This window comes from Tetranychus urticae, chromosome 2 (genome assembly GCF_039701765.1).
Source record: "Tetranychus urticae isolate SD_2017Ah chromosome 2, NJAU_TeUrti_SD_1.0, whole genome shotgun sequence".
Taxonomy (NCBI): domain Eukaryota; kingdom Metazoa; phylum Arthropoda; class Arachnida; order Trombidiformes; family Tetranychidae; genus Tetranychus; species Tetranychus urticae.
This window is the reverse complement of record NC_142959.1, coordinates 11,525,235-11,540,357: the sequence shown is the minus strand read 5'-3', so window position 1 is coordinate 11,540,357 and position 15,123 is coordinate 11,525,235. Positions and strand designations below refer to the sequence as shown.

The 15,123-nt window shown below is 32.6% G+C and overlaps 4 protein-coding genes and 2 long non-coding RNA genes across 9 annotated transcripts; 5 read left to right on the top strand and 1 right to left on the bottom strand.

Moving 5' to 3' along the window:
* Window positions 1-259: 259 nt before the first annotated feature.
* Window positions 260-2,276, top strand: Plap (phospholipase A2 activator protein). Its single transcript, XM_015926129.2, has 3 exons — window positions 260-511; window positions 593-777; window positions 861-2,276. The coding sequence occupies exons 1-3, from the start codon at window positions 369-371 to the stop codon at window positions 1,973-1,975; spliced, it is 1,443 nt and encodes a 480-aa protein (XP_015781615.1). The 5' UTR covers window positions 260-368; the 3' UTR covers window positions 1,976-2,276.
* Window positions 2,277-2,404: 128 nt separating this feature from the next.
* Window positions 2,405-5,980, top strand: LOC107359622 (type 2 phosphatidylinositol 4,5-bisphosphate 4-phosphatase). Of its 4 annotated transcripts, none has more exons than XM_015926132.3 (4): window positions 2,405-2,527; window positions 3,773-4,023; window positions 4,102-4,349; window positions 4,589-5,980. In XM_015926132.3, exons 2-4 carry the CDS (start codon window positions 3,981-3,983, stop codon window positions 5,141-5,143), a joined length of 846 nt encoding a protein of 281 aa, XP_015781618.1. In that variant the 5' UTR covers window positions 2,405-2,527; window positions 3,773-3,980; the 3' UTR covers window positions 5,144-5,980. The 4 variants fall into 4 exon arrangements, with proteins under 4 accessions (XP_015781618.1, XP_015781620.1, XP_015781621.1 ...); XM_015926134.3 differs by having other exon boundaries at window positions 2,405-3,273; XM_015926135.3 differs by lacking the exon at window positions 2,405-2,527 and adding an exon at window positions 2,623-3,277.
* A 1,024-nt stretch (window positions 5,981-7,004) lies between these two features.
* LOC107359618 (spermine oxidase) lies at window positions 7,005-8,969 on the top strand. Its single transcript, XM_015926128.3, has 2 exons — window positions 7,005-7,344; window positions 7,478-8,969. Exons 1-2 carry the CDS (start codon window positions 7,209-7,211, stop codon window positions 8,824-8,826), a joined length of 1,485 nt encoding a protein of 494 aa, XP_015781614.1. The 5' UTR covers window positions 7,005-7,208; the 3' UTR covers window positions 8,827-8,969.
* Window positions 8,970-9,219: 250 nt separating this feature from the next.
* Window positions 9,220-14,877, bottom strand: LOC112538609 (uncharacterized). Its single transcript, XR_003081831.2, has 4 exons — window positions 14,741-14,877; window positions 10,178-14,209; window positions 9,942-10,041; window positions 9,220-9,854 (listed from the first exon to the last, which is right to left on the bottom strand). It is a non-coding gene; the product is annotated as an uncharacterized LOC112538609 (long non-coding RNA).
* Window positions 9,740-10,189, top strand: LOC149093890 (uncharacterized). The gene is made up of 2 exons (XR_016198676.1): window positions 9,740-9,880; window positions 9,975-10,189. It is a non-coding gene; the product is annotated as an uncharacterized LOC149093890 (long non-coding RNA).
* On the top strand, window positions 10,474-14,863 carry LOC107359617 (BBSome complex member BBS2-like). Its single transcript, XM_015926127.3, has 8 exons — window positions 10,474-10,606; window positions 10,702-10,929; window positions 11,032-11,220; window positions 11,334-12,005; window positions 12,156-12,500; window positions 12,634-13,019; window positions 13,153-13,301; window positions 13,973-14,863. Exons 1-8 carry the CDS (start codon window positions 10,490-10,492, stop codon window positions 14,071-14,073), a joined length of 2,187 nt encoding a protein of 728 aa, XP_015781613.1. The 5' UTR covers window positions 10,474-10,489; the 3' UTR covers window positions 14,074-14,863.
* Window positions 14,878-15,123: the final 246 nt, after the last annotated feature.

The following is a 15,123-nucleotide window of genomic DNA, read 5'->3' as shown; positions in this document are numbered from 1 at the left end:
TTTAAACCATTAAGCGGTTAGAATAACCTTTATTGATTTAACTTTTGTCTACAAACTGAAATGATTTGCAGATTATTTTAACAATTTCATTTTAGACATTAACAAATTGTAAGCTTATCAACATGTAGAATCTGATTTGCAATTTTATCATTTCAGAGTTATCTGAATCAGGCAATTAATAATTGCTACTGTTGTGTTCGTTAACTGATTGCAATTATTGTGAAGTCCCCAGTAAACTCTCAGCTGATCACTTTCTTGCTGAACAGGAAAATTTGTTCATTCAACAATTTGATAAGTTTTTAAACACTTTTATCTACCGGTCACTTTGTGTCATTCTGTAAATTGTTTACTATCTTGTTCCTTTAACAATGTCTGAGCAAGTAAAACCATTTAAATTGCGAAAGGTACTTCAAACCAATCAATACGATGTGCGGTCGGTAGCCAAGTACTCTGAAGATGGATTCGTCTGTGGATCTAGGGATAAAATCTCTAAATTATATGTTTCTGAAAAGTAAGTATTTGGATTGGATTTTTGCATTTATTAGTTTCTTAACCATCTGTAAATATTTTTGTATCTTTTTTGTTTCATTAGAAATGGAAATGGATTTATCGAAGCTCAAAATTTTACTGGGCCTACACACTATGTGTCAAGTGTTGCTGTCATGACAGTTAATAATGAACATATTATTTATGTTGGAAGCAATGATGCTTGTATTTATTGTTACGATTTAAAAAGTGCACAGCCCAATTGCATTCTTGTCGGACATTCAGGGACAGGTGAGAATATTTAATTTATCTAGTTTACTGTTTGTAACAATATTGGTTATAATATTGAATCCTTTCTTCCAAATTACCCGCAGTTTGCTCTTTATATGGTGATTCTGCTAATCAATTGCTGATGAGTGGTTCTTGGGATCAAACCGCTCAAATCTGGCGAGGAAATGCAGTGGATAAAGTTTTAAAAGGTCATTCGGGTTCTGTCTGGGCTGTTTGTTCAACAGAAGACATTTTTCTCACTGGATCAGCTGACAAACTGATCAAACGATGGGATAAAAATGGCAAAGATGTTCAAACCTATGAGGGTCACACTGATTGTGTCAGAGGTTTAGCTATCATTAATAAGGACAACTTTTTATCATGTAGCAATGATGGAACTACCAGACAATGGAATACCCTAACTGGAGCTGTCATCCAAGTTTTCAATGGCCACGAAAATTATATCTATGACATTAGTTTGCTCAAGAGCGATTTAAGTAGCCTCGAATTTGTAACATGTTCTGAAGACAGAACTATTAGATTTTGGAAAGCTGATGGAGAAAATACTCAAACTATCAGATTACCAGCTCCTACTGCATGGTCAGTTGCTGCTATTGATGAATCTGATGTAGCTGTTGGTTGTTCTGATGGTCGTGTTTATACATTCACTCGTGTTGATTCTCGAGTAGCTTCTGAAGAGGAGATAAAATTATTTGAAGATGAAGTCTCAAAGAGCGCTCTACCAATCAAGGAATTGGGTGATATCAAAGCTGATCAGCTACCAGGCCAAGAAGCTTTACATCAACCTGGTAAAAAAGAAGGTGCTACCAAACTGATTCGCGAAGGTGACAAAATAGTAGCCTATCAATGGAGTAGTATGAAAATGGAATGGACAAAAGTTGGCGATGTTGTTGGGGAAGCCAATACTGATAAAGACCCATCAGCAAAGACTGAATTTGAAGGAAAAGAGTATGATTTTGTTTTTAATGTGGATATTAAGGATGGCGAACCAGCTTTGAAATTACCCTTTAACATGGGAGATGATCCATGGATGGCTGCTCAGCAATTTATTTGGAAGCACGACCTAAGTCAACTCTATTTGGATCAAATTGCACAGTTTATAATAAAAAATACCGGTGGAGCCGCTCCAGCTCCAAGACAAGCTTCCACTGAATATGTTGATCCTTGGACTGGTGGATCTCGTTATGTGCCTCCATAACCTAATAAAATTAATTCTAGTATTTTTCGTTCTCAAAGATCCACTTAAAAAAATTTATATATAAAAAAACTGGTAAAAAATCTTATAATCACATTTATGTTCAATACTTTCACTAAAGTTAAAAACGAAAGGCGACGAATAATAATTTTCAATGAACTAATGTTTAAAAAGACCTCAATGTTAGGCCCAATTTTTTCAACCAATGTTGTACCAATTCCATAAGTTTTATTATAATAATTAATAAGCATTTGACCTGTAACTCAAGGTGTAAAGTCGAAATAAAACCTTTGCTTGTTTCAAATTTTGCTTCTCGTTTAAAATTCACTTCTTATCTCTTCCCTGTTGTTTCTCCCCTTCTTTCTCTCTGCTGTTTGCTCCCACCTTTACTCATTGACTCACTCTACGTTCACTTGTGTAACAGAATAGCCTTTGTTGCTTATAAAGTTGCATTACAGAGTAGTTCAATTGTTATTTGTTGTTTTTTCATTTATTTGTATTATAATTGTTAATTAATTATTTTTCTTTTTATTTCAATTTACATCTCATCTCTTGGTAAGTCAATTTCTGTATTAACCTGGGTATTACCTTTCCAATGTGACTATATTTCTGTTACCAAGTCTAGTTTTTTTGCTTTTTACATTCTAATGTTTTTGTTTTTCATCTTTCAATATCTCAAAATGAACCTAAATCGTTCCATCTCTGAGTTCAATCAAATCTACAGTCATGTGTTGATTTGATTTTGATCCTCATTCGGTGTTGATCACCAATTTGTTTGATAATTCATCAACTTGAAATCAGCTTAAAGATAGCCTCATTTCTTTCTTGTTACTTAAGGCTACTTGAAGTCCATGTCTGCTTTTCTGTATTCACTTGATTTCCTTCTTTTTCTTTCTTCTCATTATTCACCTTTTAATCATTCTAAATCATTATTGAGTTATTGCAGTATTTGTTACAGTCGTCATTTCATTAATCATCATGTTAGACTGTTACTTTGTGTTGATTTTAAAAACCTTTTGTTAACCTCTTCTTTCACTCAAGACTTTCCATCCAACTACACTATCACAACTTATCCTCTCATCTTTATCTTTCTAATCATATTTTGCTTTTAAATGTCTCCCTCACTTATTTGTTTGTTATCAGTGTTAATTTCATTTCAAGTTCTTGATCTGTGGTTTATCCAAGGGACATTGTCACTATAATTGTAACTCATCTTATATGTAAATTACCTTTTCCTTTTAATGATCCGTTAGCTTCCCTTTCTCTATGGCCTTAGCAACAAGAATTGAAAGCAAAGATAGGTTGGTAAGCAAATGGACAGCTTTGCATTTAAAATTAGTTTGAGTCACTCAGTATTTTTTTGTTAATCCTACTACTGAAAATCTTAAACAATTGTTTAATCTTTGCATTTATCTATCTATTAATCTATTGCCTTGTTATGATAATTTCGTCTTCTGCCAATTTTCATTGGAGAAATTATTTAATAATGACTTGAAGATTTTGTCAACTCCCACTTGTTGACGGATGATCTTTTTTTGTACTTCATACGATAATTTAGTTTATCCTGCTATCATTGAATCATGATGGTCATAATATTAGTTCTTTTTTAATCTTTATCTTATTATGTGATTGTAGTTATTTATTTAGTTCTTAATATTGCATCTTGACTCTAACTGTAAGGATCTTCATGCTTTCTTTGTTAATAAGAACTTCACTTGTTCGTTTGTTTTCTCACTCATATTAATCTACAAGTAACACTATATCATTAACAGTATCATTTTAAAACTATTTTCCCTACAGATTCTTCGATACAATACTGGATTTATATTCATCACCATGTTCTATTCTTCCTGATATGATATCATCAGATTTGGCCATCTTACTCTTATTTTTTTCTTGCTAAGCCATTTGACTGGCATATTCAACTGTCACCAACATTGCCATAACCATCACTTGTATTCTCAACACAAATTTCCTTAAGCTTAGAAAAAATCTTGCATAAGATAAAATGTCATCACATAACTCTACAGATGAAAATCAACCTTTACTAGGTAAGTTTCACTTATTATATTTACATATTTCTGTATTGAAATCATATATTTTCATCTTACACATTTTCATTTATTTAGGAGCTGTTGGAGGCGTCGAAACAACTAATGGAAGCAATGGAGATAGATGGAAACCGCCCAAGTCAGAGGTATATGTTCGTCCAGCTGATTCAAGCTACACTTCAGATGGACCACCAGCCTATGAACCAACTTTATCCATGTCAGGCGGACGTTTGGCAATTGCTTGTAAAGTTTGCGGAGCTATGATAGATGTAACTGAAAAGCGAGAACAGCATGTCGTTAAATGTGAACAATGTAACGAAGCAACAGTAAGGAAATTTTCCACCATTTTTGAATTTTTGCTCACTCATTTTACATCCCCTTCCTAAAAATTGTCAGTGAATAATCATCTAACATGCAACGCATTTTCTTTTCACTGTCGCATTTTTGAGTTTACTCAACTTTCAACGTACCAGCTCTTGATTATGTCTATCAAACTGATAACGTTATCTACTTCAATTTTCACATTTTCTAATGATTTGTACTTTTTTTCATTTCATTTCTTTAGCCAATCAAACCTGCTCCTGCCGGGAAAAAATATGTTAGATGTCCATGCAATTGTTTACTTGTTTGCAAAGCACCAGCACAAAGGATCGCCTGTCCTCGTCGCAATTGTTTAAGGATTATAAATTTGAATTTAGAGAATCGTTCTAATGCTGGTAATCAAATTCCTTCTGCTCTCAATGAAGGCGGTGAACGAATGGATAATGTTACGAGCTCAGGTCCTTTGCCTGAAATGTGTAGAGTCACTTGTGGCCATTGTTATGAATCTTTTCTTTTCAACACACTAAGCAACTCTTTGGCTCGATGCCCTCATTGCCGTAAACTGTCTTCTGTTGGACCTGAATTTGCTCGTTTCAAAGGCTTAGTTTATCTGGTTATTTCAATTATTTTCTTTGCCATTGCTCTTGGAGTGACGCTTGGAACTCTCAAGTATTTCTCAGATTTTAAAAGTTTAATTGTATTGTATATCATCTTATTTATCGCTGATGTTGCTATAATCTTTAGATCATTGTTTTACTTAACTATGAAAGTGAGCATAATTGAAAACAGCGCCCCTTGATTAATCAAAGTTGATAAAAAGCGTTCATATTCTACAAAATGGTTCATCACTCATCACCGCTATCATCATCGCCATAACATTTCTTCATCATTAAACAGTAAACAAAAACAAGAAAATCGCCATGAATGCTAACAAAAAACCTCAAAAGCCTTTGTTTTTCTTATACACCCAAGTCTCGAAGGAAAAAGAATCAAACAACCGTAACCACTTCACTTCATACAAAGAGAAATGCTAATAATGGCTGTAAGATTGATTTCCAATCAATCAGCCTAATTTTTAACAACTATGGTCACCTGGAAACGGAACAAAATGGGGCTAAAAGAAATTTCAAAAAGAAAAATCGATTCAACTAAATCAATGTAAAGACACTCATTCAAAGCAAAATTAAGTGGCTGAGATGTCTTTTCGCTGCATATTTATAGATTTTGTATTTGTTATTTACACAAGTCTCAACTTTTTTTTCGACGTTCAAGAAAGAGCCAACTACAAAGAGAAAATCTATATCATGAAAACAATCAGTTAATCACACAATGTTAAATCCTGTTGAAAAAATTGGAAATTCAATATTTTTATGTTCCAACAACCTTGCAAAAGAAAATGGAAAAGATCAAAAGACTGACCTTTTTGAAGTTTTACCTGGAAAGTTGTAAAAGATGGCTGAATGGTTAATGATTTTCTCCTATTTTATACAATTTCTACGATTTGGTTCCTATTTAGTCAACTAAAAAACTAAAATTATGTTTCTGTGTTGATAATTACCGGCTCCAAGACCAAGTTAGTGTTTCCAATATAAAAAAAGAAGTCAATAAAAATTGTGAGACCATAATTATATCTTAATTCAAAACGATATGGTTTTATTGTTGAGCTGATTTATCGCATCTATCAGTGCAAAATTAGAAACTGATGTGAATCATTTGCAATTTGATCAATATCATTGATCAATTTATCACAATGTTCTGTTTGTCAAGTGATAGAAAGACTTCTAATTCAAGTTCATATTACATTATGATATTTTATTCAATATTATAATGCACTTAATTAGCATTCCTTTGCTTTCACTATTCCATAATTTTCCATAGCATTGACTTGAGAGAAACTCATTTATTAAGATTGGATTACAAATTATTAATACTGTGAAATGTATCAACAAAATTAGTTAAAATAACGTCTATATTAGATGTTAAAGCCTTACTAAATTTTAATTTTCAATTTTACGTTCAAACAATTAATTTAAGCTTAATCGTGAAAGGCAATTCGGCTCAAAAAAATATTCATTCTGGTGCCTTATTTCGTGGAAAGTCATTGGTTTATTTTGATTACAATGCCTTCCAATGATTTGATTCAAATTACTAATTTTAAATTAGCGATGAGCGATTTTTTCAGATATCGATATTGAGATTAGGCCAAAATATCGAAAAAATAACATTAGTTTCAATGGACGAGCTAAATATCGATAAATATCGTGCTTTGAAGTATCGATAAAGTATCATCGATATCGATAATATCTACTTGAAATTCACCTTTTTTAAATTCACTGAATTTAATTCAGTGTGCAATTATTTAACAATCAATTCATTTTTTAATGTAGATTAACTAATCATCTACCTTTAATTTTGTATTTTATTTAAACTTTTTGCTAAGAAAAATTTTGTTTCTATCAATTTGAACCACTTTGAGTTGGTTTGCTTGTATTCACTTTGTTCACTTCCAACCCGTGTCAGTACAAATTTATTGTTTGGATCGATGATCTAATGTTGACCTTCATTTTTTACGACTGATGTATTCACCACCGCAATTCTGTGTCTCTGTCGGAAATTGAGGAGAAACTGTGTTCCAATTAAAATGATACGCATTAGAATTCATTCAAATATTCTGTTGTCAGCAACGTGATTGCCTCGTTTTTCAATATTACGGAAACAATGATCTGTGCTAACCTTGGATTTGGTAATCATTACTATCAACACTAGTTTTAAATTCATACAGAAATTGGTAGACATTCAGTCTGTTTTCCTGTTGATCCTTTCTCACAGTTTGCTCAGTCTTAACCCTTATTTACTGAAATAACATGCAAGTGGCAATAGTTGGAGCTGGTATTGCTGGTTTAGGTGCAGCTTTAACATTGGTTAAAGCTGGTTTCAATCGTGTCACCATTTACGAAGCTCAAGATTACATTGGTGGAAGGATTAAGTCATTAAAACATGGTAGCTATCTAATTTTGTGTATTTCCTCGTAATCCTTTACTCAATTCTTACCTACCTCACTCATCTTGCTTTTATTAATTTAAGTTTTGTAACAGTATTTGCTTTTATTCATTATTCATATTTTATCTTTCAGATGACAACTACCTTGAATTGGGAGCTCAATGGATACATGGACAAGAAGATAATGTATTATTTGAAATGGCCTCCGAACAAGGCTTGATTGCCTCAACTGAAGCAAGCGAAGGTGTTGGATATTTTTGTACCCAAAATGGCCATAAAATTGACCCGAGCCTGGTTAATCAAGTGATCATGTTTTTAGATACAATTAAAATGTCTCTCTCCAATGGTGATTACAAACTCGACTATCTCAGGAATAATGTTGATGAAGAGAAAAATTTAAATAATGTTTCAGTCGGAGAAATTTTCAAGACTCGGTTTAAAAAATGGATGGAAAGCAAAAAATTCAAATCTCCTCAAGATGGTGAACTTGTTCAAGGCATTTTCAACTGGTTTATGAAATTTGAAAAAATAGATAATTCATGTACATCTCTGGATCAGCTGTCCATAATATCTTATTCACTCTATCGAACATGTGAAGGTGTTCCGCTCAATAACTTCAAATCCAGCTATTCATCTTTCATAGAATCACTACTAGAATCTATTCCTGAGGTAATCATCAAAATCAATTGTCCTGTAAAGCAAGTTAAATATCATCCAACATTGGAAAATAAAGCCAGCCTGACTCTTGGAGATGGATCAACTGTTTATGCAAATCATGTTATTATCACAAGCTCAATTGGTTTCTTAAAACATAACATGGATTCATTTTTCGAACCGAAACTTCCTTTGCAAAAGCGCCTTATTATCCAAACTATGGGTTTTGGAACTGTGAATAAAATTTACCTTGTTTTTGATGAATCTTTTTGGCAACCCTGTGATCTTGGATTCCAAATGGTTTGGTTGGAAGAGGAAAAAGCAAACTACTCTGATCAATATCCACCATGGGTCTATGACATCTCTGGAATAGATACTGTTGCTGGTCAACCTAATGTTTTGGTTGGTTGGATTGGTGGAAAAGGAGCTGAATTGATTGAAAAGGAAAGCGATGAAACATTACTTCGAGTTTTCCATTCTTTATTAACACGTTTCCTACCTTCAATTGTCCATAGAGAAATACCTAAACCAATCAAAATTATTCGAACATCTTGGTATTCAAATAAATATGTTCGAGGAGCTTATTCCAATCGGACAGTTGCCTTTGCCAAGCTGAATGTTTCGATAGATGAATTGACAAAACCTCTCACCGTTTCATATCAACTTGAAAATGAAAAAACAAAATGTCGAGTTGATTGGCCTTTAATATTATTTGCCGGTGAAGCTACAGATGATAAATTTTTCTCAACTGCCCATGGAGCTCTTTCATCTGGTATAAGAGAAGCTTCACGATTGATACAATTTTGGCAAAAATATCAAATGATTTAACGAACAACCTGAACATCTTTCCATACTTCCACTGATTTTTGATTGAAATTTGGATTATAACTTAAATAATACATCTTGACGAAAAAGCGATGTAATTAATATGCCCGATTCAAATACAGAATAAAATCTTTTTGTCCAATTTATCATGTATCTTGACTTTTTTACACTAACACATGTTAGACGGTTTTTTTTATCCATTGATTGTTACACTCTTTTCCAAATATCAACTCTATTATGTAAAATTAATGATTGTATCTTACCCTAATGCCTACAATACGGGAGTATGTGTTTCCTGGCTAACATGATGATGAGAAAAAAGAACCGTAAATGAGCATTTAGAGATAAATTATGTTGTATTTTTCCCAAGTAAATTTTTAACTTGATGCTTGTTCATTTGATCTTTAGAAATTCAGCAAGAAATTTGCAAAAGAAGAAAGAAGAGAATGTAGCTATAATTGTTCAAAGATTCAAATGACTGTGTTATTAATTATACATTTCATGATAAATTGTCTATCACCAGAAGTTATACGGGAACCAATTTATCTTATTTCATTAGTGCTACTTTGTTTCTATTTTTTTGGTGATTCCTACGATTAACCTTAACACATCTTTCCCTTGACAATGAACTTGGGGCCTTGTTCATAATAATTTGACTAAAATTAATCATTATCAACCACCCTGCGCCTATTAAATCACTGAGAAACTATAAATACACTTTTAAGATCCATTTAAATCTCATTTTAGTTTCAATTAGTTTTACCATTCAGTTCATTCACGATTCATAATCTGATTATTGTGTAATTTTGATAATCTTCATCATCATTGTTTTCCTGTTATCCGTCGTGAAACATCAAGATGGTCATCAAATTAAATGTTTCCTTTGTCGTGATTCAACTCGTCATATTGTTTCTCAGCTTAATTTGTCCATCACATGAAGAAAATTTGATCCGAGTTTGTACCATCAAGGAGCTACAATCAGCTCGTTCACGCATTTGTTCATTGTACAAACGATCATACAATCCAAATAGCTTGATGAATTGGATAAGAGAAAGAAGTAAGTGAATGAGAGTTTGTTCAAATTAATTTATAGTTACACCGTTTTCACCCTTCCTTACAATAACATGTAATGACACATAATCTCTTTACAGGAGCCATTTCCAGTATTGCCTCTTCATGCTGTTCCCCAGGCTGTCCTGAGTCATTATTAACGGTTGGCTGTTGATGGAAATTGTCAAAGTAAGATAAGATCAATTAAAATTGCATCTATTTAACAGGCGAAAAAAACCTTGTCTTGTAAATTTACTCAGCAAGAAGCAAAGAAAATAAAACGCTAAAAATAAACGTTACTTACCATTATGTAAAATGTTGTTTCCTTATTTCAAATTTCAATTGATGCTTGATAATGTTATAATAAATTACACAAAAATAGGTAAATAGATGATTAATTAATTCACTTAAATAAAAGATTTGAAAAAAGAATGGGAAAAGTCCAAGTAATCTTTGAAAAATATCTCTATGCTGTTTTGGTTTCAAAACAAGCAAAACAATGTCGGTTAATTAACCTAGCAACCAGTTCTCCTAACAAAAATAAACCTTAGATAATTAGGATTTGTTTTCGTTAACAAACGAGAACTGGCAATAAATAAATTACCATATCATCGATATGTTGAAGACTGTGTTTACAATTAATCTTAATGAAAAAATTCAACCAGGCCAAGTTGCAGTTGGTAAATTTGATGGGATCAACCCATGTATTGTGGCGGTAACAACTAGTGATAAGGTAAGACAAAGTACCGGATCAAAGCGTATAATGTTTCTCCTTACAAACCTTTAATTTTTAATTCAATTTTTCCTATTTTTTCTTTTTTTGTCTAGGTTCTTCTTCATAATCCTCTTCGTCGATCTCAGCAAACAAGTGAAAGACGTTGGAGTCAACCTTCAGCAGGAACTGATGTTACTTTTCTCAATGTTAACCAAACAATTCGATCACTTACTGTTGGCTGCCTTAAAACAGATTCAGAGGCAGATGTTCTGGTTCTAGGAACACCTATCAGTATACTTACCTATGATGTAATGAACAATGTTGATATCTTTTATCGTGAGGTGAGACCATCAATCTTTTGTTTTGAAATCCTTTTCAGCCAATTATTTTCGTAGAAACTATTGTTGGCATTTTTATAAAGCAATGTTTGTTTACATCCATAGATTCCTGATGGAGCGAATGCTCTCGTTGTCGGAAAGATTGGATCAATTGAAAGTCCTTTGGCTATAGCTGGTGGTAATTGTGCTATCCAAGGGTTTGATGCCGTTGGTAATGACTGTTATTGGACAGTTACTGGGGACAATATAACAACTTTAGCTCTTTGGGATATTGATGGTGACCAACAGAATGAGGTAAGTACCGAATGATTTACTGCGGTGAATCTCATTTAGATTTTTCATTTTCATTTTACCTTTTTACTCTTCACTTGTCTAAATTGTTGATTTATGGTTTATTTTTCAACCAGTTGATTGTTGGTTCTGAAGATTATGATATTCGCGTTTTCAAAGAAGAGTCAATATTTCTGGAAATGTCAGAAACAGATTCGATTAAATGCGTTTGTCCTCTGATTGGAGACTGTTTTGCTTATGCACTAGTTAATGGTACAGTTGGAGTCTATTCCAAGAAAGAACGTCTTTGGCGGATAAAGTCCAAAAATCAGGCAATTTGTATTCTTGGGTTTGATGTTAATAATGATGGACGACCAGAGTTAATCACTGGATGGTCAAGTGGTAAAATAGATGCTCGTAACATGGAGACCGGTGAAGTAATTTTCAAAGATAATCTCAACTCTTCCATTGCGGCAATAATGACAGCTGATTACAATCTCGATGGTGTAGTTGAATTGGTTGTTATCAGTGTATCAGGAGAAATCAAAGGATATCAAACCAATTCAGGAACCGAAAGACCTCAACCCGTCTTAGATATAACATATGAACAAGAAACTATAAGAGATTTAATGAAACGAAAGCAAAATTTACTCCTCGAGCTTAGAAACTATGAATCCAATGTGCAATTCAGTTCATCAACAGAACCACTAATTCATGGTAAAGCCTCGACTGAAGACGATCATTATGGAGCCATTCCTGCGGACACCCAATTGAAATCAGCTTTGATCCTCAACATTGAAGATAGTAAGGTAATTGAAAAATCTTACGGTTGATCAACTTTTGATTTACTCTCAATTTTCAATGAGTGAACTCAGTTATATATCAACTAATAGTTATATTTTCATCACAACCTAAAATAACCAATTTTCATCTTTTCACTCTTTTACCACATCTTAAAGCCTTCCGTTGACCTGACTCTTCAAACAACTAATGAAACAATCATAAGAATGGTGGTTATTTTTGCTGAAGGAATATTCAAAGGAGAAAGTCATGTTGTCCATCCTCCTGAATCTGAAGTTTCTGGTACACTAAATATTCCCTTAAGGCCTCCAAAAGATATGCCAATTGATTTACATATTAAATCAATTGTAGGTTATAAAGGAAGTTATCATTTCCATGTGTTCGAGTTGAGTCGACATCTACCTCGTTTTTCAATGTATGCATTACGGAAGAACACCAATTTCCCAGAATCAAGTAAACCTAAAGGATGGGTTAATTTTAATTTAGGTGAAAAAGTCAGTCGGGTAAGATTAACAGTAAACATTTGACTAATGTAACATAAAAATATGGATGTCATGCATCGACCCAAAGTAACCCAAAACTAATCAAATGACTACTTTTAATATTTAAAATTGATTCATATTTCATCTTCCACAGATTTGCCTTTGGCTGAATCGAAATTTTTTACTGGTCGAAGAATTTGAATATCTCGAAAATTTAGATGTAACCTTTATCTCTCTTCGTGACAATAAGCTGCTCATCTTTGAAATGGATGGTAAATCGGGAAGTTTCACTATTCGAACCAACTCTATGGAGATTGCGGGTCAAGTTGTTCAATCCCTTGCAGTTGAATATCTCAACTTGCCTGACCTCAGCTCAACTGTTGATTTTCCTGGAGAAATCGAAAATTTGAAAAAATTGATAACAAAAGTGGAAGAAATGCAATCAGTAAGAGCTTCAATCGATGCTGACATTGCTGAAAATTCAGTTGCTGTACGTTCATTGGTTGTGCGTTCAGAAGATGCCCGTTTATTGAGAGAATGGTACTTTTGTTTTTACTTTAATCAATGTTTAATTCACACTTATATTCAATTTTAATTTACCTTTTGTTTCAAATTTTTGCTTTCTTTCCGTTTTACCTCTTTTTTTGTTTCATTTAACCTTTCATGTTTACAGGAAAATGGTTAAACAACTGTATATGGATTTAAATGTACTCAATCGTGAACTAATTCATGAGTATCAGATTCGAAGTCACAACCATCAAGATCTGGTTGATAGTTTGAAACAAATAAATGTTATTATCCAAAAAGCGGCCAACTTGAGAGGTTAGTAATGACTGGTTTTAACCGATCAATACTTTACAATCCATTTTTAGCTCTCAGATTATATAACTGTAATCAAATGAATGAATCAAATCAATGAATTATTTGATAAATATTTAGCCTGTCATCATCATCATTCCATCTTCTATCATCCTCTCATCACAGTCTATTAATAGTAATCTAGCAAAGCTTGTCACTCGCTAATTAGAGATTTGATTGATCATTACACAGTAATTTGCCAATAGTTGAAAAATGCGTCCCATTGAGTATGAGTTAACCTTGGCCTCTAGACACATTATCCTGTTTTTTGTTGTTGATAGATGAATGAATCAACATGAAACAGAAGATAATTATGATTAAGATTACTCAAATGTAGTTGCAACAACAATTGTTTCCATTTTCTCAACTGATATCCATTTCGATTCAAATCTTACAACAATTTTCACCCGAATTGAGGTTCAACTGGCCACCTTTGAGACTTATTATTTACAATTCAAGATTTATTGATTCCTACTGAATGGCCATTTCTTAGCTATCAGTGCCATTAATTGATGTTGGGTGACAGTTTGATTTACTTCGTACTGTTTTGTTTCCATAATAGCAGTTAACTTTGCCATTTCCATTTCATTTTCACTCAATTAATTTTGTCCTTTTTTTCCTTTCTATTTTTACAGTTGGTCCTTCAAAAACCAAGATTGTACAACTCTGTCGACTGGCCATCAAAGATAACAATTTGAATTCATTAGCTCGTATCATTTGTCGAGGAGAAGCTTGATCAATGAATTGTTTCACCTAAATTCAAGAGATCCGGATCCATTGACTCAGTGCAATAATCACCAGAATGTGATGTTTCTCATGTCAACCATTCACTGTCGTTGGTCAAGTAACATGAAATAGTCGGTCAACAAGTCCTAAAATAGATTAAAATTTTGGAACAATCAAGTTAATCTTCAATCAAAGCCAGTTATTCATTGCAATAATCAACTTGCTCGTATTGATTATTTCATTTTACCGTCGATCCAACAACCATTATGATACATAATAATGGAGTTTAATTGTTTAAGTTCATTGACATCTCAATCTAACCATGTGAAATGTATTATTGATTTGAAATCAAATCATAGGCAATTGTTTGGCTAATAATTATTGACACGCAAAAATCAATTGGAAAACAAAAATCTGGGAAATTTAACCCTTTTCTTGCTACATGCAATATCAATGTTTAACAATGGATTTAATAGTCTAAAAATGGATCAATATTATCTATTAAAACCGGATAACTTGTTGCAACAATTACATTATCATCTAAAAATCAATGACTAACACCTGAATAACAAACTGGAAAGCAACAATGATTCAGTCAACCAAACATGCACACACAAAAAAAGAGCTCAACTCATTTAATTATCATTAGATCTTAATACAAATGTTTTTTTTCTTACCTTAAAAATAAACCTTTAACCAAATCGAAAAAAAATGCAAGGTAAAAGAAAATCTTAAAATATAAAAAAAAACTTGAACTGTCTTAAAATTAAATTAAACAATAGTTTCACTTTTGACAATAATGATTCGTATTAATTCAAAGTATAAAATGAAAGAAAACAGATTAAACAAAAGGATCCAGAAAACAATCAATGGGTTAACCAGAGTTACCCAAACAACAACGTTGACAGGTTTGAAAACAATTATAAAAATTGTTATCTTTTTTAGTTTCCAAGCATCACAATCAAATTAAAAAACTCAATCAATTCCTACGATTAAATGTTAATTGATGTTTGAGTAGTTGGTTAGTAATTAGTGGCAAAACTTGAAATATCTGGTCAAA